Source organism: Erinaceus europaeus, chromosome 19, assembly GCF_950295315.1.
Source record: "Erinaceus europaeus chromosome 19, mEriEur2.1, whole genome shotgun sequence".
Classification (NCBI taxonomy): Eukaryota; Metazoa; Chordata; class Mammalia; order Eulipotyphla; family Erinaceidae; genus Erinaceus; species Erinaceus europaeus.
In genome coordinates this window covers 31,124,379-31,147,922 of record NC_080180.1, presented here as the reverse complement: position 1 = coordinate 31,147,922, position 23,544 = coordinate 31,124,379, and the positions used below count along the sequence as shown (strand labels likewise).

The following is a 23,544-nucleotide window of genomic DNA, read 5'->3' as shown; positions in this document are numbered from 1 at the left end:
ACAAAAATGGGAAAAATAGCCTCCAGGAGCAGTGGATTCGTAGTGCAGGCACTGAGCCCCAGCAATAACCCTGGAGGCAGTAAATGAATAAATAAAAGATTTTTTAAAAAAGAAAAAAAATTTTTAAAAATAATAAAAACAGAGGACAAGTAAAAGTGTGAGTGTAGCAAGTCTACTATAATACATTTCCTAGCTCTTTCTACAGAGAGAATCTTGGACCAAAAGTAACTATGTACGCTCTAAGTGTTCAGTTTTTGTTTTCTGAGTATCCTTCAACAACAGGAAAGAGAACTTTGTGGCAATGTAGTTAATCACAGGGGTGGGGCAAGCAAAATAGAGGAGTCTGGAACATCTTGTCAAGCAAGAAAATAAGGAACTGTTCAAAATAAAAGGAGGCATGTCAAAGGAACACAAGAATCAATCTGAAATTTCTCACTGATCAAAACTGGGAAAAATATGAACAAAACAATGATAGGATTGGACTATAATCAGTATACAGAAAGAAAATATCCATGAGTCCATAATGAGGTAATAGTTTCACTGCTACAGGCTAAATTTTTCAGACAGAAAGACAAAACGGAGAGATAGAGGGAATGAAGAAAAAAAAAACAACATAAAAACACTACTGCACCACCACCACCACCACCACCACCACCACCACCACCACCACTCCTAATGTAGTAGAGGCCAGACTCAAACCCTTTCTTAAATGTCTTAAGTTAAAAGCAAAGATCAATGGTTTGAGGTTTGTTGTTGTTGTATCTAACATTAAACATTTAATGGTTCAAAAATCCCCTCTAAATGCTGATTTAGTTGTATTCTACAATTTTCTTTGATGTTATTTCAATTTTATTCAGTTCAAAATATTTTCTATTTTCTACTGTGACTACTTCCTTTATATATATTTAATTTAGAAGTATGCTAGTAGGGGGCTGGGTGGTAGCACACCTGGTTGAGCGCACATGTTACTTGCTGAGAGGAAGCTTTGTGAGTGGTGAAGCAGTGCTGCAGGTATCTCTCTGTCTCTCTCCTTATCTCCCCCTTCCTTCTTGATTTCTGGCTGTTTCTATTCAATAAATAAAAATAATACAAAAAATTTTTTTAAAAGGAAGTATGCTTAAAAAAAAAAAAGGAAGTATGCTAGCTTCCAGTTGGCAATTTTCCAGACACTGTGTTGTTACTGACTTCCAGTTAAGTAATACTGTGATCTGAAAAAACACTTTTTATGATTTCAATAATTTTATGCAGATTTAAATGTAAATCTTACACTCTGCCACTAAACTATCTCCTTGGCCCTTATTTTGGGTGTTTATTACTGCTTCCTGAAAAGATTTACTCATTTTTTTTAAATACAGAGATATATAAAAGTACAGTATATATTCAGACTAGAATTTAATTTGATCAATATCTTCTCAGTATCTCAAGCTTTATTTATTATACATTAGGATGCAACTGCAGAATTAAGTCTGTACAAATTAATGACAAAAATTATCATTATCAGATGATTTATTCAGTCCATTATTTCTTTATTTCAAAGTGGGTTTTTATTTTAAGGAATAATTTCTGGGCTGGGGGTATGGATCGAACTGCCAATGCCCATGTCCAGCGGAGAAGCAACTACAGAAGCCAGAACTCCTAACTTCTGAAGCCCAAATTAATTTTGATCCATATTCCCAGTGAGGGAGAAGTGATAGGAGGAAGAGGGCTTTGAACACCAACTCCATCAGGACCCAGAGAGAGAAGAGGAAAAGGAAAGGGAGGGACATTTGGATGTAGTAATAGGGTTATATGTAGCTTGGAAAGGAAGAGAAGGGACCTTAAAAAAAAAAAGAGTTGGGCGGTAGCGCAGCAGGTTAAGCGCACATGGCACAAAGCATAAGGACCAGCATAAGGATCTCGGTTTGAGCCGCAGGTTCCCCACCTGCAGGGCAGTAGGGCAGTCGCTTCACAAGCAATGAAGCAAATCTGTAGGTATCTATGTTTCTCTCCCCCTCTCCTCTCCATTTCTCTCTGTCCTATCCAACAACGATGACATCAATGACAACAACAATAATAACTACAACAATAAAACAACAAGGGCAACAAAAGGGAATAAATAAATAAATAAATAAATAAATATATTTTTTAAAAAGGGCATAAGGATCCTGGTTTGAGCCACTATCTCCCCACCTACAGGGGGGTCACTTCACAGGTAGTAAAGCAGAATTCTGGTGGTGAGAATGGTATGGAATTATACCTCTGTTGACATGTAATTTTATAAATCAATATTAGTTCACTAATACAATAAAAAAGAATAATTTCTGGAGTTAGGGAGACGGCATAATGGTTATGCAAAAACATTTTAATGTTTGCAGCTCCAAAATCCTAGGTTCAATCACTCACTCCACCATAAGTAGTGCTTTGGTGTGTGGGGGGATTTCTGTATTTCAATAACTATTCACCTGTTGGTCATCTGTTTTTACATCAAATGAATAGCTAGCCTTTTTTTCTTTGGTAGCTCCTATGCATTGAATAGAACATAATGTAAGCTACAGTTTTTCCTTCTAATCTTTTTTTTTTTTATTGCAAAAGCAATTAATAGAAACTAAGATTTAGGGAGTCAGGTGGTAGCGTAGAGGGTTAAGCACATGTGGCGCAAAGCGCAAGGACTGGAGTAAGGATCCCAGTTCGAGCCCCCGGCGCCCCACCCGCAGGGGAGTCACTTCACAAGTGGTGAAGGAGGTCTGCAGGTGTCTTTCTCTCCCCCCTCTGTCTTCCCCTCCTCTCTCCATTTCTCTCTGTTCTATCCAATTATGACAACATCAATAAGAACAAAAATAATAACTACAACAGTAAAACAAGGGCAACAAAAGGGAATAAATATTTTTTAAAACTTTATAAAAAAAAAAGAAACTAAGATTTAGTTTCCCCTACTACTAAGAACTGTATTAAAGCTACAGATGTATCTGTAGCTTTGTATCTACAGATACAAAGTATCAAACAAAAGTGAAATTTTATTATTCTGTTTCATCAGTGACATTTGAATCAATCCCTAGAGTATTAATCAAAGCTTCAGGAAAGATCAATGCTTGCTCAGTGCATGTAAAGAAATATTATGCCATAATCCTCTTACATAAAGGGAGATTATTAGGCAGGAACAGATAAAATAGGGCTCTGTGATAATAATTTAGCATTATGTATCAAAAAGTCTTAGAAAAGTTCACACTCCTATGTGTCAACAGCTATATTGTAAACCATTAGCCCTACCTTGAATAAAGTTGGGAAAAAAGAGAAGAAAATAAGTGCACGCGGTGCAAAGCGCAAGGACCAGCGTAAGGATCCTGGTTCAAGCCCCCGGCTCCCCACCAGCAGGGAGTTGCTTCATAGGCAGTGAAGCAGGTCTGTAGGTGTCTATCTTTCTCTCCCCTTCTGTCTTCCCCTCCTCTCTCCATTTCTCTCTGTCCTATCCAACAAAGACAACAACAATAATAACTACAACAATAAAACAACAAGGCCAACAAAGGGGAATAAATAAATAAATATAAAGAGAGAGAGAGAGAGAGAGAAGAAAAAATGCTTATACAGAGAAAACAAACAGATGACCTGGATAAAAATAAACTTTTGGATTATAACACCAACTAATGGTTACCAGAAGGGAAGGGGTTGATAAATCAGGAGACAAAGGAGACAAATGTATGATGAAGGACAGAACTAGATTTACAGTGGTGGAATACATATACTGATATTCAATTAACACACCCATGGAACTTATAATGCTATGCTCACACCCTTATCTACTTATCTTCCTTATTAAAAATTCTATTTATGCCAGGGATATGCCCAGTGGCAGAATGTTTAGTAACTTTTTTCTTTGAAGGTAAATATAGGGAGGGGGTAGATAGCATAATGGTTATGCAAACAGACTCTCATGCCTGAGGCTCCCTCAAGTCCCAGGTTCAATCCCCTGCACCACCATAAGCCAGAGCTGAGCAGTGCTCTGATTAAAAAAAAAGAAAAAAATATAGATGTTGAAGTAAGTGTATAGGCTATGTATTAATGTATTAATTAATAATTTCCTCTTCACCCTAAACAGGATTTGGATTAGCTAACCATAAGATGGGTGGTAGCACACCAGCATAAGTGCCCATGCTACAGTGCATAAGGACCCAGGTTCAATTCCCCGGTCCCCACCCGCAGGGGGAAAGCTTTGTGAGTGGTCAAACAGTGTTGCAGGTGTCTGTCTCTCTCTCCCTTTTTATTTCCCTCCATCCCTTCTTGATTTCTATCTCCATCCAATAGCATAAAATAAAGTAAAAGTTGTGGGGAAAAGATTAGACGCCGGGCTACAATTATTCTTAGGCTGACTGCCAATGTTAAATAAACAGAAATTTAATTTATCCTGGTAGTAATCTGATATTGTTACATATAGTAAGTGCTAAATAAACATTCATTGAAGAAAAATTACTACAGTGAATTAAGTTAATAAAAACTCACAATTTATTACAAGATGTTTGGAACACTGAAGAGATTAAAAGTTAGAATTTAAGTCCAGGACTTTTAAAATATTTATTTGTTCATTTTTGGATAGACACAGAGAAAAACTAGAACAGAAGAGAGAGATAAGGAGAAAGACACCAGGGAGTCGGCAGTAGCACAGCGGGTTAAATCCTGGTTCAAGCCCCCGGCTCCCCACCTGCACGGAAGTTGCTTCACAGGCGGTGAAACAGGTCTGCAGGTGTCTCTCTGTCTCTCTTCCTCTCTATCTCCCCATTCTCTCTCAATTTCTCTGTCTGTATCCAATAACAAATAAAAAAAATTAAAAAAAAAAAGAAAGACACCTATAGCACTTTCACCACTCATAAAGCTTCCCCCTGAGTCTCCAGCAAGGAGACAAGTAGGGACTTGAACTCAGGTCCTTGCTCTTAGCAACATGTGTATGTTACCACCCAGCTCCTCTAAAATTTGTCCTTTAAAGATTTACTCGTGGGGCCAGGCAGTGGTACACCAAGTTAAAAGCACATAGTACAAAGTGCAAGGACTGACACAAGGATCCAGTTCCTTACCTTCAGGACAGTCGCTTCACAAGTAGTGAGGCAGGTCTGCAGGTCTTTCTCTCCCTCTCTCTACCTTCCCTTCCCCTCTTAATTTCTTTTTGTCCTACCCAATTGGAAAAAAAAGGGAGTTGGGAGGTAGTGCAGCAATTTAAGCACAGGTGGTGCAAAGGCGCAAGGAACGGAGTAAGGATCCCAGTTCCAGCCCCCAGCTCCCCACTGGCAAGGGAGTCGCTTCACAAGCAGTGAAGCAGGTCTGTAGATGTCTATCTTTCTCTTCCCCTCTCTGTCTTCCCCTCCTCTCTCCATTTCTCTCTGTCCTATCCAACAATGACAGCATCAATAACAGCAACAATAATAACTATAACAACAAAAGAGAATAAACAAATATTAAAGAAAAGAAAAGAAAAAAATTAAAAGAAAAATGGCCTCCAAGAGCAGTGGATTCATGGTGCTGGCACCAAGCCCCAGCAATAACTCTGGAGGCACACACACACACACAGGAAAAAAAATTACTTGTTTATCTTTTTGAGAGGGAGACTAGAGCATTATTCAGTTCTGACTTACTGATGACAAGGACTGAATCTGAGACCTCTTGGATTTCAGGCATGCAAATCTTGTGCTCTAAAACTGTGAACCACCTCCCTGACCACCTAAGTGTAAGCTTTTATTTCTAAAGGATAAATCGGCCTTAGTAAACTTGCTTGCAGAGCTAGGTTAATATAGCCTCCTGTATGCCAGGCTTTCTTTTTTAAAAATATATATATACTTTTTATTTATTTATTTTCCCTTCTATTGCCCTTGTTTTTCATTGTTGTTATAGTTATTGTTGTTGTTACCGATGTTGTCATTGTTGGATAGGACAGAGAGAAATGGAGAGAGGAGGGGAAGACAGAGAGGGGGGAGAGAAAGACACCTGCAGACTTGCTTCACCTCCTGTGAAGTGACTCCCCTACAGGTGGGGAGCCGGGGTCTTGAACCAGCCCTTTTTAAAAAAATTTATCTATATCTATATCCTTTTTTAAAAAATTTATCTATATCTATATATCTGCCAACAGGGTTATTGCTGAGAACCAGTGCCTGCACTACAACTACCATTCCTGGTGGCCAGAGAGAGACCTGCAGACCTGCAGCATTGCTCCATCGATTGTGAAGCTTCCTCCAATGTAGGTAGGGACCAGCCTGCCCCATTTCCATCATCCTGGTAGGTGGACTATTAGCTTGCTGTGCCCTTTCCCTAGGACCTCTCTATCCCTTGAGGAAGCTGGACTCCTCTCTGTCAGTCCCTGCTGTCTGGAATATGTGCTGACCACTAAACTGGCCAGACTGCCGATGTCCCCAAACATGGTGACCCCTGCCACATCTTCCCTGCCACCAACCAGGAAAGAACCTAAAGTCCCATCTCCCTGAAGGACAGCTCCTGAAATGCAGGTTCTGTCTTGGCTCTTGGCAGAAGCCTTTGAATGTTCTATGTTCCACCATTCTGTTTCCATTTGCGTCACTAGCCCAGCACCCCCACCTACATTCCCTTTCTCACCCTTTCTCACCTTGCTCCCTTTCTCCTTCCTTCTTTTCTTCTCTTTCCTTTCTTTTTTTTAATATTTATTTTTTATTCCCTTTTGTTGCCCTTGTTGTTTTATTATTGTTGTTATTGATGTCATTGTTGTTGGATAGGACAGAGAGAAATGGAGAGAGGAGGGGAAGACAGAAAGGGGGAAAGAAAGATAGACACCTGTAGACCTGCTTCACCGCCTGTGAAGCGACTCCCCTGCCGGTGGGGAGCTGGGGGCTTGAACCAGGATCCTTACACCAGTCCTTGTGCTTTCCGCCACCTGTGCTTAACCTGCTGCGCTACCACCCAACTCATGTATGCCAGGCTTTCTACTGGCTAAAAATAGGAATAGATTTTTCTATCAAAGAAAACATTATCACTTCAATATTGAAAGGAAATATATATATATATATATATATATATATATATATATATATATATATATATTCTACCAGTGTTATTTTAACTTTTCCTATTTGAAAAAGAGAGCAATTCTGTCTCAAAAAGAGTGTAAGTTTTCTTCTTTTTGGGGGGATTAATGGTTTACAGTCGACAGTATTTGTAACATTTCTCAGTTTTCCACATAACACTCTAACCCCTCACCTAGGTCCTCTTCTATCATCATGTTCCAGGACCTGAACCACCACCCAACCTAGAGTCCTTTACTTAGGTGCAACACACCAATACAATAGTTTTGAATATGTCAAGTTTAGTTTTTACCTCTATACTGAAATAGCCTCTGTCCACATAGTCACCCAGAAAGAGATAGCGTGTGTTACTAGGTGATCCTCCAACTTCAAACAACTTCATAAGGTCAAAGAATTGTCCATGAACATCACCACATACTAGTGGAGAAAAAAAAAAGTGAGATAAAAAGTATTTTATTTTAAATCACTTTAGCATTTGATTGGACTGCTCTATAACTACAGATAATATACCAATACTGAAAACCTACTGAAACTATTACACATTTTAGATTATATTGCTTTAGTGAAGGACAAACATAAATCATACTGAGGCTGCCTAATTGTCCCTGGGAAAAACATTATGAATTTCAGTTATTTGTAGTTATTATCAAATGCCAGCACTCACATACTCTTCATACCTGTGATTGGAGCATCTACTTCTATCATAGTCTTCTCCTGTCTCAGGATGGCAGCCCCATCATTGATTATCTTTAAGGCAACTTCCTCTTCTAGTCGCCCTTCTTTCACCAAATGGTTTTTCAAAACATCAATTTTTGGTTTCCCATTCTCAAATACTTCTTTCAAAGTAAGTCGTTGGGTTGGAGGAAATGGGACAGCTAGGAAGAGAGAAATTTTAATTTGTAAATATTTAGAATAGCCATGAACACATTTCCTTTATGTAACAAATTAAACCTAAAAGATGACCAGAATTGTACATCTATTTATAGCAGCAGAAAATGTGTGTGTGTGTGTGTGTGTGTGTGTGTGTGTGTTTTGAGGGAGGGGGGAACATTTGAGATTCTACACTTTGCAAATTATTTTATGAGACAAGCACTGCTCCAGGCCAGAATGTGTAGTGCCAGAAATACAGCCTGGGGCCTCACACATGGAAGTCTTGTACTCTACCTGCTGAACCACCTCTTCAGGATAATCAACCCTAACTCTTAAAAAGGCAGAGTTCTGTCTGCGGCAAAGGAGATGGCTCAGTGGCAGAGCACAGGATTGGCATGTATGAGGCCCTGAGTCCCACCCATCCCCACCACCACATGGGAGCTGTATGGACAACACTAAGGGAGCTCTATGTCTGGTAGAACACTGTTGTGCCTTCTTTCCTCTCTTGCTTCTCCCTCCCTCTATATATAATCATGAAAATAGTGGGTTTAAGAGACCATTCAGCAGTATCACTCATGTGTGAGGTCAAGTTCAATCCCTTGTGCCACATAACAATATAAAATTTGTCTCTTCAGAACACCTAGAATTGCCAAAACCATCTTAAGGAAAAGAAACAGAAATGGAGGCATCACACTCCCAGACCTTAAACTATATTATAAAGCCATCATCATCAAAACAGCATGGTACTGGAACAAAAATAGGCACACAGACCAGTGGAACAGAATTGAAAGCCCAGAAGTAAATCCCAACACCTATGGGCATCTAATCTTTGATAAGGGGGCCCAAAAGATTAAATGGAAAAAGGAGGCTCTCTTCAATAAATGGTGCTGGGAAAACTGGGTTGAAACATGCAGAAGAATGAAACTGAATCACTTTATCTCACCAGAAACAAAAATCAACTCCAAATGGATCAAAGACCTAGATGTCAGACCAGAAACAATCAAATACTTAGAGGAAAACATTGGTAAAACACTTTCCCACATACACCTCAAGGACATCTTTGATGAATCAAACCCAATTGCAAGAAAGACTAAAGCAGAAACAAACCAATGGGACTACATCAAATTGAAAAGCTTCTGCACATCCAAAGAAACTATTAAACAAACAGAGAGACCCCTCACAGATGGGAGATCTTCACATGCCAGACATCAGACAAGAAACTAATCACCAAAATATATAAAGAGGTCAGCAAACTTAGCACCAAAAAAGCAAATGACCCCATTCAAAAATGGGCAGAGGATATGAACAAAACATTCACCTCAGAGGAGATCCAAAAGGCTAACAAACATATGAAAAACTGCTCTAGGTCACTGATTGTCAGAGAAATCCAAATTAAGACAACACTAAGATACCACCTCACTCCTGTAGAATGGCAAACATCAAAAAGGACAGCAGCAACAAATGCTGGAGAGGATGTGGGGACAGAGGAACCCTTTTACATTGCTGGTGGGAATGTAAATTGGTACAGCCTCTGTGGAGAGCAGTCTGGAAAACTCTCAGAAGGCTAGACATGGACCTTCCATATGATCCAGTAATTCGTCTCCTGGGGTTATACTCCAAGGACTCCATAACACCCAACCAAAAAGAGGTGTGTACTCCTATGTTCATAGCAGCACAATTCATAATAGCTAAAACCTGGAAGCAACCCAGGTGCCCAACAACAGATGAGTGGCTGAGAAAGCTGTGGTATATATACACAATAGAATACTATGCAGCTATCAAGAACAATGAACCCACCTCCTCTGACCCATCTTGGACAGAGCTAGAAGGAATTATGTTAAGTGTACTAAGTCAGAAAGATAAAGATGAGTATGGGATGATCCCACTCATCAACAGAAGTTGAGTAAGAAGATCTGAAAGGGAAACTAAAAGCAGGACCTGATCAAATTGTAAGTAGGGCACCAAAGTAAAAACCCAGTGGTGAGGGGTAGACATGCAGCTTCCTGGGCCAGTGGGGGGTGGGAGTGGGCGGGAGGGATGGGTCACAGTCCTTTGGTGGTGGGAATGGTGTTTATGTACACTCCTAGCAAAATGTAGACATATAAATCAGTAGTTAATTAATATGAGAGGGGGAAAATCAATTGTATGTCTCAAAGTTTCTCAAAACACAAACTGAATCTTTTTAATATATAGGCTGTGTATTTAATATGCGGACTCTCTCAAAAGCCTAGACCAAGTAGATTAGAAGCATCCAATAGCACAGCTATATACAAGATACTGGACACTGTACAGCAAACCATAACAAAAGGACTTTTCAAAGTTAACCCAATTAACAAATAATGTGATGATAACATTAACTATCGATTGTCTTTTTGAACCCTAAGACAGCAGGAACCTCACATCTCCACTATAGAGCCCCTACTTCCCCCAGTCCTGGAACCCTTGGATAGGGCCCACTTTCCCGTATGCATCTCCCAATCCAAACCAAATAATATTGCATCCGCCGATCACAACCTAACCAACGCAACGATTGCCACCTCAACATGCTTCACCTCAGACTGTGTCCAGAGACTTCACGAGTGGAATGACAACCCTTCAGCTTCATTACTTGGGTGAGACCTTTCCTTTCATAGTACACTCTAATTTCATCTCAGGTAGTTCACTTTCTAACAAAGTCCCATAACCTAGATATACACCAGTTTCCGTGAGAGAGAGCTTATGTGCACACGTATCCATAAACTACTGCAAAATATATACCTGAAAGCAGAAGTACACTATAGAGTTTGCAGTGAGTACCTCCCTAACACTTCCTCTCCACTATTCCAAGCTTGGGATCCATGATTGCTCAACAAATTGTTTGGCTTCGTATGTTAACTCTCTTTTCAATCACCAGGTTCCAGATGCCACCAGGATGCTGGCCAGGCTTCCCTGGATTGAAGACCCCACCAATGTGTCCTGGAGCTCAGCTTCCCCAGAGACACACCTTACTAGGGAAAGAGAGAGGCAGACTGGGAGTATGGACCGACCAGTCAACACCCATGTTCAGCGGGGAAGCAATTACAGAAGCCAGACCTTCTACCTTCTGCAACCCTCAACGACCCTGTGTCCATGCTCCCAGAGGGCTAGAGAAAGGGAAAGCTATCAGGGGAGGGGGTGGGTTATGGAGATTGGGTGGTGGGAATTGTGTGGAGTTGTACCCCTCCTACCTTATGTTTTTGTTCATTAATCCTTTCTTAAATAAAAAATTTTTTTAAAAAAATTTGTCTCTTCAGGCTGGGAGTATGGATTGACCTGTCAACACCCATGTTCAGCAGGGAAGCAATTACAGAAGCCAGACCTTCAACCTTCTGCATCCACAATGATCTTGGTTCCATACACCCAGAGGGTTAAGGAATAGGAAAGCTATCAGGGGAGGGGATGAGATACGAAGGTCTGGTGGTGCAAACTGTACGAAGGTGTAGCCCTCTTTTCCTATGGTTTTGTCAATGTTTCCTTTTTATAAATAAATTTTTTTTAATTATCTCTTTTTTCCTTTTATTGGGGGAATTAATGGTTTATGATTGACTGTAAAATACAGTATTTGGTACATGTGTAACATTTCTCAGTGTTCTATATTAACACTCTAACTCCCCACTTAGGTCCTCTTCTACCATCATGTTCCAGGACTTGAACACTGCCCCCCACCACCCCCACCCCAGAGTCTTTTACTTTGGTGCAATACACCAACTCCAGTCCAAGTTCTGCTTTGTGTTTTCCCTTCTGTTCTTATTTTTCAACTTCTGTCTATGAGTGTGATCATCTCATATTTATCCTTTTCTTTCTGGCTTATCTCACTTAACATTATTCCTTCAAACTCCATCCAAGATAAGGTGAAGAAGGTGAGTTCATCAATTTTAATAAATGAGTAGTATTCCATTGTGTATATACACTACACTTTCTCAGCTACTCATTTGTTTTTGGACACCCGAGCTGCTTCCAGGTTTTGGCTATTACAAATTGTGCTGCTATGAATATATTTGATTTTAAACTGTGAAAGGAAATGAGATTCATTTATGATGGTCAGATTTATTTTTGTTTTTCTTGTGCTGTGCCAGGATCAAACACAGAGGCTCACACATGCCAGGCCTGAGCTCTACCACTGTGCCCCTCCCCAGCCTCTGAAAATTCATTTTACTGTGATCTGTTGGTAAAATTAGTGGAAGTGGAGAGGAGAAGGGTGTTCTAATAATATCTTTTTGTGGCTATCAGATACGAGTCCTCTTAATAACTTGAGGTGTTTTATTTTATTTTACCTATGAACTGGAATGAATTCTAGATTTTTCTAGTACCTAGCTATGAAAATTAACATTTTCCAGTTTTTCTTTTTTGACCATAATAAAAGTCAGTACTTTTCTTTTTCTTTTCTTTTCTTCCTCTGAAACCACACAAACTGGAGATAATCTTGAGAATTTGATATAAATTTTAGAAAGATCACCAAAATGACTGGGCATGGACAACCCTCATGACTGAATGCTGTTTTTCCAAAACTTTAATGACATCAGATACTGCAAGCCAGGATGATAAAAGTCATCTAAAAATTCTTCAACTCTGATATCTAGAAACCTTCTCCACTGGTTGCTCTGGGAACTCCTATTAGATATTAAGTTTGTTTCTATTTTTATATAGTTTTTTCTTTTTCTCTTATCTCCATAGAACTGCCAGTTACTTGCATAATAAGGTTCAAGAAACTATAAATTGTCAAAGAAATTAGACTGGAACCAGCACCTTTCCTAGACATACATGTGAGCCAAGAGTCAGGACTCAGCTGCTTTGGCTCTGTGAAGAGGCTGCAACATAAGCCTCCTGACTCTGAAGAAGTAGGGGCACAGTGACCTGAGACACTGTCTTCACCAGCCACCAAGGACAGTCATAAAGAACAACTGGTCCAGGACGCCATACCCCCAATGCAAAGGTAACACTAAGTCATGAAAAGTCTGTTACTTTTTTGTAGAATTCTATAGATATTAGTTGTAATTTACCCTCACACACACCCTATGCGTACGTTTAATTAGGTGTGCCACTGGCTGGCCCCACACACCATGTAAAATCTTCATACTTGGGAGTCGGGCGGTAGCGCTGCGGGTCAAGCGCACATGGGGCAAAGCACAAGGGCCAGTGTAAGGATCTCAGTTCCAGCCCCCCGGCTCCCCACCTGCAGGAGGTCGCTTCACAGGCGGTGAAGTAGGTCTGCAGGTGTCTATCTTTCCTCCTCTCTCCATTTCTCTCTGTCCTATCCAACAACAACAGCAGCTACAACAACAATAACAACTATAACAAGCACAACAAGGGCAACAAAATGGGGAAAAATAGCCTCCAGGAGCAGTGGATTCATAGTGCAGACACCGAGCCCCAGCAATAACCCTGAAGGCAAAAAATAAAAAATCTTCATACTTCTCTCAAAGCAATGTTTGTGTCTCTCCTGGAACCAAGTCCTCAGCAGGTAATTTAGTAACTCCAAAAATGTCTGTTTTTCAGTTAACAGAACCCACTTACAGGATTGCCTCAAATATTTGCACAAAACCAGTTACTGGACTGATCTGTTCTTAGGACTCAGAGACTGATTCTATGATATAACCGAACAAATTAACTTCTGAACTATGGAATTATGTTAAAAAAAAAAAAAGATTCACTGGTTGATTTGAGAGAGACTAGAGCACTCCCCCAGCACATGTAGTGCTAGAGATGGATCCCATTCTAGTCCTTTGTTCTTTCTACCAGCTCAGCAACCTCTCTTTGACTGAACTGTGGATCCCCTAAGAAGTTCCAATGGGGAACAAATGTCTATCACCCAAAATATACCTCTGGCAAGAAGTTGATTCAATGGGAGGACTTTTGAAGTCTGGACAGAGGTTTTAAGTGAGAAAGATACATGTACAAAGGAAGAGGTTTCTCTGTGAGGATATCTTCCTCATTGTACAAGGGCAGAGCAAATACCCTGTTCTTTCCATAGAAGGAGGAACTTAAAAAAAATGTATGCATTTGCTTCACCATGATTTTCTCTGGAAACCACCAGAACTCAGACACTCCCTTCTGTCCCCTCCCCATCCCAGTCTTTGTCTTAACTAAGGGTTTTTAAGCTAAAACCATATGGGAGTTTTTCAGTTTTTGTCTTTTCCATGTGTATAGGAGGTATACATTTTTATTAGTAAATTTCTCCTTATTCTCTTAACAATAAATAGTAAGAGGGAGCTGAGCAATAGTGCACCAAGTTAAGTGCATATGGTACGAAGCACAAGGAGCCATGCAAGGATCCCAGTTCAAGTCACTGGCTCCCCACCTGCAGGGTAGTTGCTTCCCAAGTAGTGAAGCAGGTTTGGAGGTGTCTATCTTTCTCTCCCCTCTCTGTCTTCCCCTCCTCTCTCAAATTCTCTGTCCTATTCAAGAACAACAACAACAAAGAAATGGAAAAATATGGCCACCAGGAGCAGTGGATTTCTGGTGCAGGCACCAAGCCCCCGGAGCAAAAAAACAAAACAAAAAAAAAAACCTGTAAGTAGAAAGGATGATCAAAACCAAGACTCTAAGGCTTAAAAACCTTAGAATTTATTTGAGGCTAAATCAAGAACTACGTCTAATCTATTGCTTTGTAGATGATTTCAGAGAACTGCCAGAAAAATGGATGACTGCACCCTAAATCATTTCACTGTTCATATTTAATTTATCTCTTTTTGCTTTTTAAAATTCTTATAACTTATTAGTTGATTCTGCCCTTTTCCATTTCGTTGAAAATGTGTTTGATATTAATCTCCATCTTATAAATCAAAGAAATTGATCAATAAACTAAAAACAAAATGAAATATAAAACCAGATATGTGTAGATTCAACAAATGAATTATCATAACAGAGGTAGTACTAGAGATAAGACACCTACAAATGTTTTCCACCAAAGTAGTTAAATATAATTTTTCCCTAAGAAGTCAAATTATAATCAAAGAACAGCTTACAAAATAGAAACCCTTTTTAGTTATATGTCATACATCTTTGATTACAACTTAAATAGCTTCCTAAAAAAAGAAATTTGAAAGTTTTTTCTTTCTCAGAAATATTTCAATTTTAATTTGTTTAAAACAAAATGGAGGGCAGTGGTGCACCCAGTTGAGCACACACATTATTATTGTGCAAGGACCTGGGTTCATACCTCTGCTCTCCAATTATAGGGAGGACACTTAATGAGTGGTGAAGCAGGTCTGCAGGTGTCTATCTTTTTCCCCCTCCCTCTCTCTCTCTCCTCTCTCAATTTCTCTCTGTCCTATCAAATAAAATATTAAAAAGAAAAAAGTGGTCAGAATAGTGGATGCATAGTGCCAGCATGGTGCACTAGCAATAATCTTGGTGGCAATAAATAAACAAGTAAACAAACAGGTAAATAAGTTACTCAGCTAAGTGAAAGCAAAAGCAAGGTTGAAATGGATCAAGGGGATTATGCCTAACCAAGAGAAATGGAACACAGCTGAACCAGGAATTCAATGGGCTTGGAAAAGCATGCATAACTAAAAGTTCCAGAAGAGGGAGTCAGGCAGTAGCACAGCGGGTAAAGTGCAAGAACCAGCAAAAGGATCCTGGTTTGAATCCCCAGCTTCTCACCTGCAGGGGAGTCACTTCACAAGTGGTGAAGCAGGTCTGCAGGTGTCTGTCTTTCTCTCCCCCTCTCTGTCTTCCTCTCCCCTCTCCATTTCTCTCTGTCCTAACCAAAATGTCATCAATAACAACAATAATAACTACAACAACAATAAAAAAACAAGAGCAACAAAAGGGAAAATAAATAAATAAAATATAAAAAAAAATTTAAAGTCTTAAAAAAAAGTTCCAGAAATGCTAAATTTTTAGATTAGAGCAATGCACTTCAAATCAGGGAAAAAAGAATTTAGAACTTTAAAGGAATAGATCTTCTTGTCTTAAGTTACTTTTTTAAAAGATTTTATTTATTTATTAATGAGAAAGATAGGAGGAGAGAGAAAGAACCAGACATCACTCTGGTACATGTGCTGCCGGGGATCAAACTCAGGACCTCATGCTTGAGAGTCCAAAGCCTTCTCACTACGCCATCTCCCAGACCACACTCTCAAGTTACTCTTATGTTTAGAAGTTTTGAATCCCATTTTCCCTCCTATTACTAGAGTTCTATATTTACATCTATAGTTACAACTGTACTTGATTCTGTGCTCTAGAACAATAGTTGAGGTTGATTCCTAGAAGAGTAAAAACAGCCACAATTCTAAGACAAAAGGAAATTCAGCTAAATTTGGTCATGAAAGGAAAGAGCAGGAACTTACCAATCAAATTTTAAATCAGGGCTAGGAGATAACTTGCCAGGTAAAACACATGCTTAACTGTATACGAATCCAGGAGTGTAAAGCTGGGCACAACATAGGAGTACCGTGGATGCTCCACCGATGGTGGAGTGAACTGTGGTTGTCTCTCTCCTCCCCAATTCTATCTATTTAATTATCTCTTATAATAAAGATTTTTAAAAATGATTTGGGGAGACCATTCAGTGTTATTACACATTTACAAGTTTCTGAGTTCATTTCCTTTTTTTTTTTTTTTTGGCCTTCAGGGTTATTGCTGGGGCTCAGTGCCAGCACTACAAATCCACTGCTCCTTGAAGCCATTTTTTCTTGGATAGGACAGAGAGGAATTGAGAGGGGAGTGGAAGATAGAGAGGGAGAGAGAAAGATGACACCTGCAGATCTACTTCACCACTTGTGAAGTGACCCCACTGCAGGTAAGGAGCCAGGGGGTTAAACCAGGATCTTTGCGTGGGTCCTTGCGTTTTGTATTATGTGCACTTAACCCAGTGCACCACCAGCTGGCCCCATTGGGTTGATTTCCTAGCACTGCAAATACAGAAAAATTAATTTGAAAAAAATGTTGGGGTCAAGCAGTAGCACAGTGGGTTAAGGGTAAGAAACGGTGTAAGAATCCCAGTTAGAGCCTCCGGCTCCCCACTGGCAGGGAAGTCGCTTCACAAGCAGTGGAGCAGGTCTGCAGGTGTCTATTCTTCTCTCCCCCTCTCTGTCTTCCCTTCTCGATTTGTCACTGTCTTATCCAACAACAATGACATCAATAACAATAATAATAACCCAACAACAATAAAATAAGGGCAACAAAAAGGGAGGAAAATAGCCTCCAGGAGCAGTGAATTCGTGGTGTAGGCACCAAGCAATAACCCTGGAGGCAAAAAAAAAAAGAAAATTAAACCAGAAAATTAGAATGATGAGATGCACAACTTAATTTTTCATTAACATCATAGATTAAACCAAAATCAGAACAGCAATACTAAGCATTATTATATTAATAAGGCTGGGGACTGCAAAATATGTTATTAAATAAGCTTTCTAAGTTTGATCAATGGAGAATAAAAGATCTTCTACCTTCCTCTGGTGGTCATAAGTACTCTTTTCTCACAGGATTTTTCAGGAGTGGGGATGCAAAGCTACTGGGAGGCAGAGATTAGTACACAGTTCACCAAAGGCTATTTTTTTTATGGGGGAGGGCTGCTTTTTTATTATTCATATTCCAGTTACTCTACATCATTGACAACACCTGGTATTGGTTCATTTAAAATTTTATCCCACTATAATGAATCTCTAGTGGCATATTTTTTTACATTAATTTTTTTTAATTTTCCCTTTTGTTGCCCTTGTTTTTTATTGTTGTTGCGTTATTGTTGTTGTTATTGATGTCATCATTGTTAGATAGGACAGAGAGAAATGGAGAGAGGAAGGGAAGACAAAGAGATAGAGAGAAAGAAGTGACTATGAAGCGACTCCCCTACAGGTGGGGAGCCAGGGGCTCGAACTGAGATCCTTATGCCAGTCCTTGCCTTTGCACCACGTGCGCTTAACCCACTGCACTACTGCCCGACTCCCAGTGGCTTGTTTTTACGGTTTAATTTATAGTTCCCCGATGAGCAGTGGTGTTAATCATCTGTTGAGTTATTATCTATCTGGCTATTTTTTCAAGGAGGTGGGAAATATGTGTATAATCAATTAATCAATTCCTCCTTACATTAATGTTTTTTAAAGAGTTACTTTATTTTATTTTATTTCTAATTATTCTTTATTTATTTGATAAAGACAGCCAGAAATTGAGAGGAGGGGGAGATAAAGAGGGAGAGAGACAGATAGATACTTGCAGCACTGCTTCACGAATTGTGAAGCTTTCCCCCTGCAGGTAGGGACTGGGGGCTTGAACCTGGGTCCTTGCACATTATAACATGTGTACTCAACTAGGTGCACCAACACCTGGCCCCAAAGAGTTATTTATTTTCATGAGAGAAACAAAGGCTAGAGTAGTGCTCTGGTTTATGGTAATGCCAGGTACTGAACCTAAGTCCACAGTCATGCAAGTCCCGTGCTCTAAAATGGTGAGTTATCTCCAGAGCCCTCAAACCATCTATTTAAAAGATTTAATTAACATATTGTTTGATAAAAGGTCTTATATACAAAAAAGTTCTGGGTAAGGAAGATAGCATAATGGTCATGCAAATAGACTTTCCTGCCTGAGATTGCAATTTCCCACACCACCATAAACCAGAGCAGAGTAGTTATCTGTGGATAAAAATAAAGTTTTGGGGAGACAGGTGGTAACGCAGAGGGTTAAGCACAGGTGACGCAAAGCGCAAGGGCCGGCGTTAGGATCCTGGTTCAAGCCCCGGCTCCCTACCTGCAGGGGAGTCCCTTCAAAGGCAGTGAAGCTGGTCTGCAGGTGTCTATCTTTCTCTCCCCTTCTCTGTCTTCCCCTCCTCTCTCCATTTCTCTCCATCCTGTCCAACAACGACATCAATAATAACTACAACAATAAAACAAGGGCAACAAAAGGGAATAAATATTTTTAAAAGTTTTTAATACTCTGATTATGTGTCTTTTCTCAAATATATCAACTACATATACGACATCAACTCCAACAACAATAAAAAAAAAAAAGACAACAAGGGCAACAAAAGGGAAGATAAATAAATAAAAATTACCAAAAAAAAAAATTTCTAAAAAAAAGTTAGCCTATTTAAAAATACAAATCATATTGCAGTAAATATTCTTTTATTTATTTATTCCCTTTTGTTGCCACTGTTGTTTTATTGTTGTAGTTATTATTGTTATTAATGTTGTCATTATTGGATAGGACAGAGAGAAATGGAGAGAGGAGGGGAAGACAGAGAAGGGGAGACAAAGACAGACACCTGCAGATCTGCTTCACCGCCTGTGAAGCGACTCCCCTGCAAGTGGGGAGCCGGAGGCTCAAACTGGGATCCTTATACCGGTCCTTGCGCTTTGCGCCACCTGCGCTTAACCCGCTGCACCTACTGCTTGACTCTCTGCAGTAAATATTCTTATATACATCTTTGCCCAAATCTTTGATGATTGTCCTATAACAGATTTCTAGAACCCAAATGTATTAGTTACATATTGTTATATAACTAACTAGCTCAAAACTTAGAGGGTTAAAATAATAATCACTATTATTCACTCACAGAGAGTTGCAACAGTAGAACTGGCCTCTCTGTCCCACACATCTTGGGCCTGCGCTGCACACATGACAGCCTGGGGTTGTCTGAAAGTTTACTCACTCAATCACTTGTGGTTAAAGTGGTTAATGCTGGCTGTTGGCTAAGACTCAGCTCAGGATATGAATATCTACATGTGGCCTCTTCATGTGACTGCACTTCCTCCCAGCATGGTGAATGAGTTTCAAGGACACACATGTCAGAGAAGAAAAAAAAAGCCAGGAAGAATCTATCTCCTTTTTCAGAAGTCACATCACATAATTTCTTCCAAGTTCAACTGGTTGGAGCAATCACAAGCCTGACCCAGGTCAAGGGATAGGAAATATATTCCACCTATTAGAGGGCAGTGGAGAGATCTGTGAAAACATGAGACTAGAAATACTGCCTTGTGTGTTTCTTTCTCCTTCTCCTTTCTTCCTTCTTTTTTAAAATCAGAGTACCACAAAGCTCTGGCTATTGGTGAAAGTACAGATTGAACCCAGGACCCCTCTCATGTACATCCTATATGCACTACGCCACTATATCTGCACATCTCCCCAGTCACACTCCCTGACTGCTTCTTTAAAATGGAACCTGTGGGAGTCGGGCTGTAGCGCAGCGGGTTAGGCGCAGGTGGCACAAAGCACAAGGACCGGCATAAGGATCCCGGTTCGAACCCCGGCTCCCCACCTGCAAGGGAGTCGCTTCACAGGCGGTGAAGCAGGTCTGCAGGTGTCTATCTTTCTCTCCTCTCTGTCTTCCCCTCCTCTCTCCATTTCTCTCTGTCCTATCCAACAACGACAACAATAATAACTACAACAATAAAACAACAAGGGCAACAAAAGGGAATAAATAAATAAAATAAGTATTTTAAAAAATAAAATAAAATAAAATAAAATGGAACCTGTACGTAAGGATCCCAGTTCAAGCCCCCAGCTCCCCACCTGCAGGGGAGTCGATTCACAAGCAGTGAAGCAGGTCTGCAGGTGTCTATCTTTCTCTCCCCCTCTGTCTTCTCCTCCTCTCTGCATTTCTCTCTGTCCTATACAACACAATGACATCAATAACAACAACAATAATAAATATAACAATAAAACAAGGGCAACAAAAGAGAATAAATATTTAAAAAATGAAATGTCATATTTTTTTCTATCTAAAAGAAAAAAGAAAAAGTCAACAATGCCTTTAAATCAGAGCTGGTGGTGTATCTGGCAGAAGGGACTTGTTACAATGTGCAAGGATCCAGGTTCAAGCCCCAGTCTCCTACTGAAAGGGAAAATTTTCATGAGCAGTGAAGCAGTGCTGCAGGTGTCTCTGTCTCTCTCCTCCTTTTAAAAAATGAATTCTTAAAATGTTTTATTATCTTTATTTATTAGATAGAGACAGTCAGAAATTGAGAGGAAGGAGGAGACAGGGAGAGGGACAAAGAGACCTGAAGCATTGCTTCACCACTCACAAAGCTTGCCCCCTGAAGGTTGGGACTAGGGACTTGAACCCAGGTCCTGTTGCATTGTAGCATATGCACTCAACCAGGTGCACCACCACCTGGCTCCCTGTCTCTGTCTCTGTCTCTCTCTCTCCATCTACCTCTTTCCTAATTGATTTCTGTCTCTATGCAATAAATAAGGTGTCTCTCTTTTGCTCCCCTCTTATTCTCCCCTTCCCTCTCAATTTTACCGTATTATTCAATAAAATGGGGGGGGGGGGATGGTTCCCAGGAGCAGTTTATTCTTAATGCTGGGCACGGAGCCCTAGCAATAACCCTGGAGGCAAAAAAAAAAAAATTGAGAAGTTAGCAAGTGGCTGAAGAAAACAGCTCACAGGGGAATGTGCCAGCATTGGCATGCATGTGACACAGGTTCAAGTCCCAGCACTACAATGACAATGGAAGCTGCTCTAGTACTGTGGTGTTTCTCCGTTTCTCTGTCTCTCTGTGGCAGAGAACAGAGAAACTGCATGCTCGGGATCTCAGTTCCACCAGTGAAAAAAGGAAGAATAGAAAATATACCCAAGTACCTGATTTACTTTACTCTTTCTACATTTCTATTTTTAACTTTTTCAATGGCCCTGTATTACTTTTATAGTCAGAACAAAATTTGAGACCACTGTACATACTCATTTCATATACTATATGATTACAATGATTTTCTTCTACAAGAATAAGGATATCTGGACTATAGATTTTTTTCCCCTATCTGCTTTGCCCTACATACCAGTATTTTAAGTTTTCATAAATTTACTAAAATAAAATCAATGTAGCAGATGCTAAAGGCAAAAAAGGCAACTGACAAAACTGACTCTTATTAATAACATTAAAGATTCAACCTCAAATTTAAGTTATGCCCACAGAATTGTGAATTCTAAAAGATGCTGGTTGTTCTAAGCTGTTAAATAAGCTATATCACAGTCACCCAAGTCTTAAGATGACATAAAGGAACTTCTGTGGCTTCATCTTCCAAAACAGTAACAAGACACTGTGATAGGCAGAAGGTAACCTGTGCCCCATCCTGGCCTCTGGTATACACATATCAGTTGACTGATGGGCCAAGTTAGTCCATCAAAAACTAATCTAGGTGCTGCTATGAGGGAAGCTGGAAAATGTAATTAAAGTCCCAACTATAGGAAGATAACACAGGTGGACCTGGCTTTATGATATAAAACCTTTAAATCTGGTTTTACTTGTCAGATATGTAAGAGTTCAGAGATTTGAATTGTGAGAAAATTCAAGGTGCAAGGTTCCCCACAGTCAATCTTAAGAGAGAGAAAGGCAGATAGCAAGGTTAGGAAGCCTCTATAGTCAACTGGTTGGCAGGCGGCAAAAGTAAAGATTTTACTTCTGCCACCACAAAGGATCAAACTCTACAAACAACCTGGATGAGTTCGCCCCCACCCCACCCCAGAATAAGCTCAGTTGGTGAAAGGGATTGAACCTGGCACACTGGAGCCCTCAGGCATGAGTCTCTCTGCATAACTATTAATGCTCTCTCTCCCGTCCCTAAAAGCAGATTCTCTCCTAAAGCTTCCGCACAAAAATATCCTGGTAGGCATTTTGATTTCGACCTTTAAAATCCTTAAGCAGAGACGACCATACCATGACTATATTTCTAACCCACAGAACTGAGTTAAAAAATGGTTGTTCTAAGCTGCTAAATTTTTAATTTGGTATACTGAAACGAAAACTAATTCTAGATTTCTTTTAGTCAAATGCCTTAAGGTCTTTAAACAATTACAATATACTTTTCTATACCTAAGAAATTAATACTAACTGGTTACCAGAACTGAAACTGAAGTTATAATTTATACCTGTACAGTTTATAACTCATAAACAGATATCCTTCTTGGACCTGTATTCTCCCCTCACACCCCAGTCTTTTACTTTGGTGCGACACACTGATTCCAGTATGACTCATATACTAAACCAAACCAAATTATAAGCACCACAAGCTCAAGCTGTCTTAACGCCACATCCTTTAGATCAATGTGTTCCAAGACCTCAAACTAATTTAACAGTATACTTTGCAGATATCAAATCTTACCCAACACCAGAACATACAGTCCAGCAACTCCTTTAGTCTGTCAATTCTGGTTGATTGGTTTATTTACTTATTTATTTATTTTGCCTCCAGGGTTATTGCTGGGGCTCAGTGCCTGTACTATGAATCCACTGCTCCTGGCGGTCATTTTTTCCCCGTTGTTATTGTTGTTGCTGTTGGATAGGACAGACAGAAATTGAGAGGGGTGGGGAAGACAGAGTCACCTACAGACCTGCTTTACTGCTTCTGAAGTAACTGCCTGCAGGTGAGGAGCCGAGACTTGAACTGGGATACTTGTATGAATCCTGGTGCTTTGTACTACATGCGCTTAACCTGGTGTGCTACTGCCCAGCCCCCTAGTTTGTCAATTTTGACTAATGTTTGCCCAGATTACAGTCTTCCACACAAAAACCTAATACTTTCCATCTAAAAACAGTACCCCATAGGTAGTATCCCTAGCTCCTCTGGCTGTTTCTGCTTATGCAGCAAGATAAAATAATCTGAACCTTTTATCATTAGCTACAAATAAATCCCTGATTATCTCTGGCTAGTTGTATAATGTCACTCTAGAATTTAACAAGTGCCGTTTCCACAAGAATTTAACTAA

General features: G+C 39.9%; 1 protein-coding gene across 2 annotated transcripts in view; it reads right to left on the bottom strand.

The window, feature by feature from the left end:
* The window catches only part of PPP3CC (protein phosphatase 3 catalytic subunit gamma), a 98,861-nt gene that overhangs the window by 48,985 nt on the left and 26,332 nt on the right, over window positions 1-23,544 (bottom strand). For both annotated transcript variants that reach the window (XM_060178815.1, XM_060178816.1), the window contains exons 2-3: window positions 7,688-7,885; window positions 7,303-7,427 (exon numbers count right to left, since the gene is read on the bottom strand). In XM_060178815.1, coding sequence (XP_060034798.1) covers window positions 7,303-7,427; window positions 7,688-7,885 — 323 coding nt within the window. The remainder of the gene's footprint in view (window positions 1-7,302; window positions 7,428-7,687; window positions 7,886-23,544) is intronic.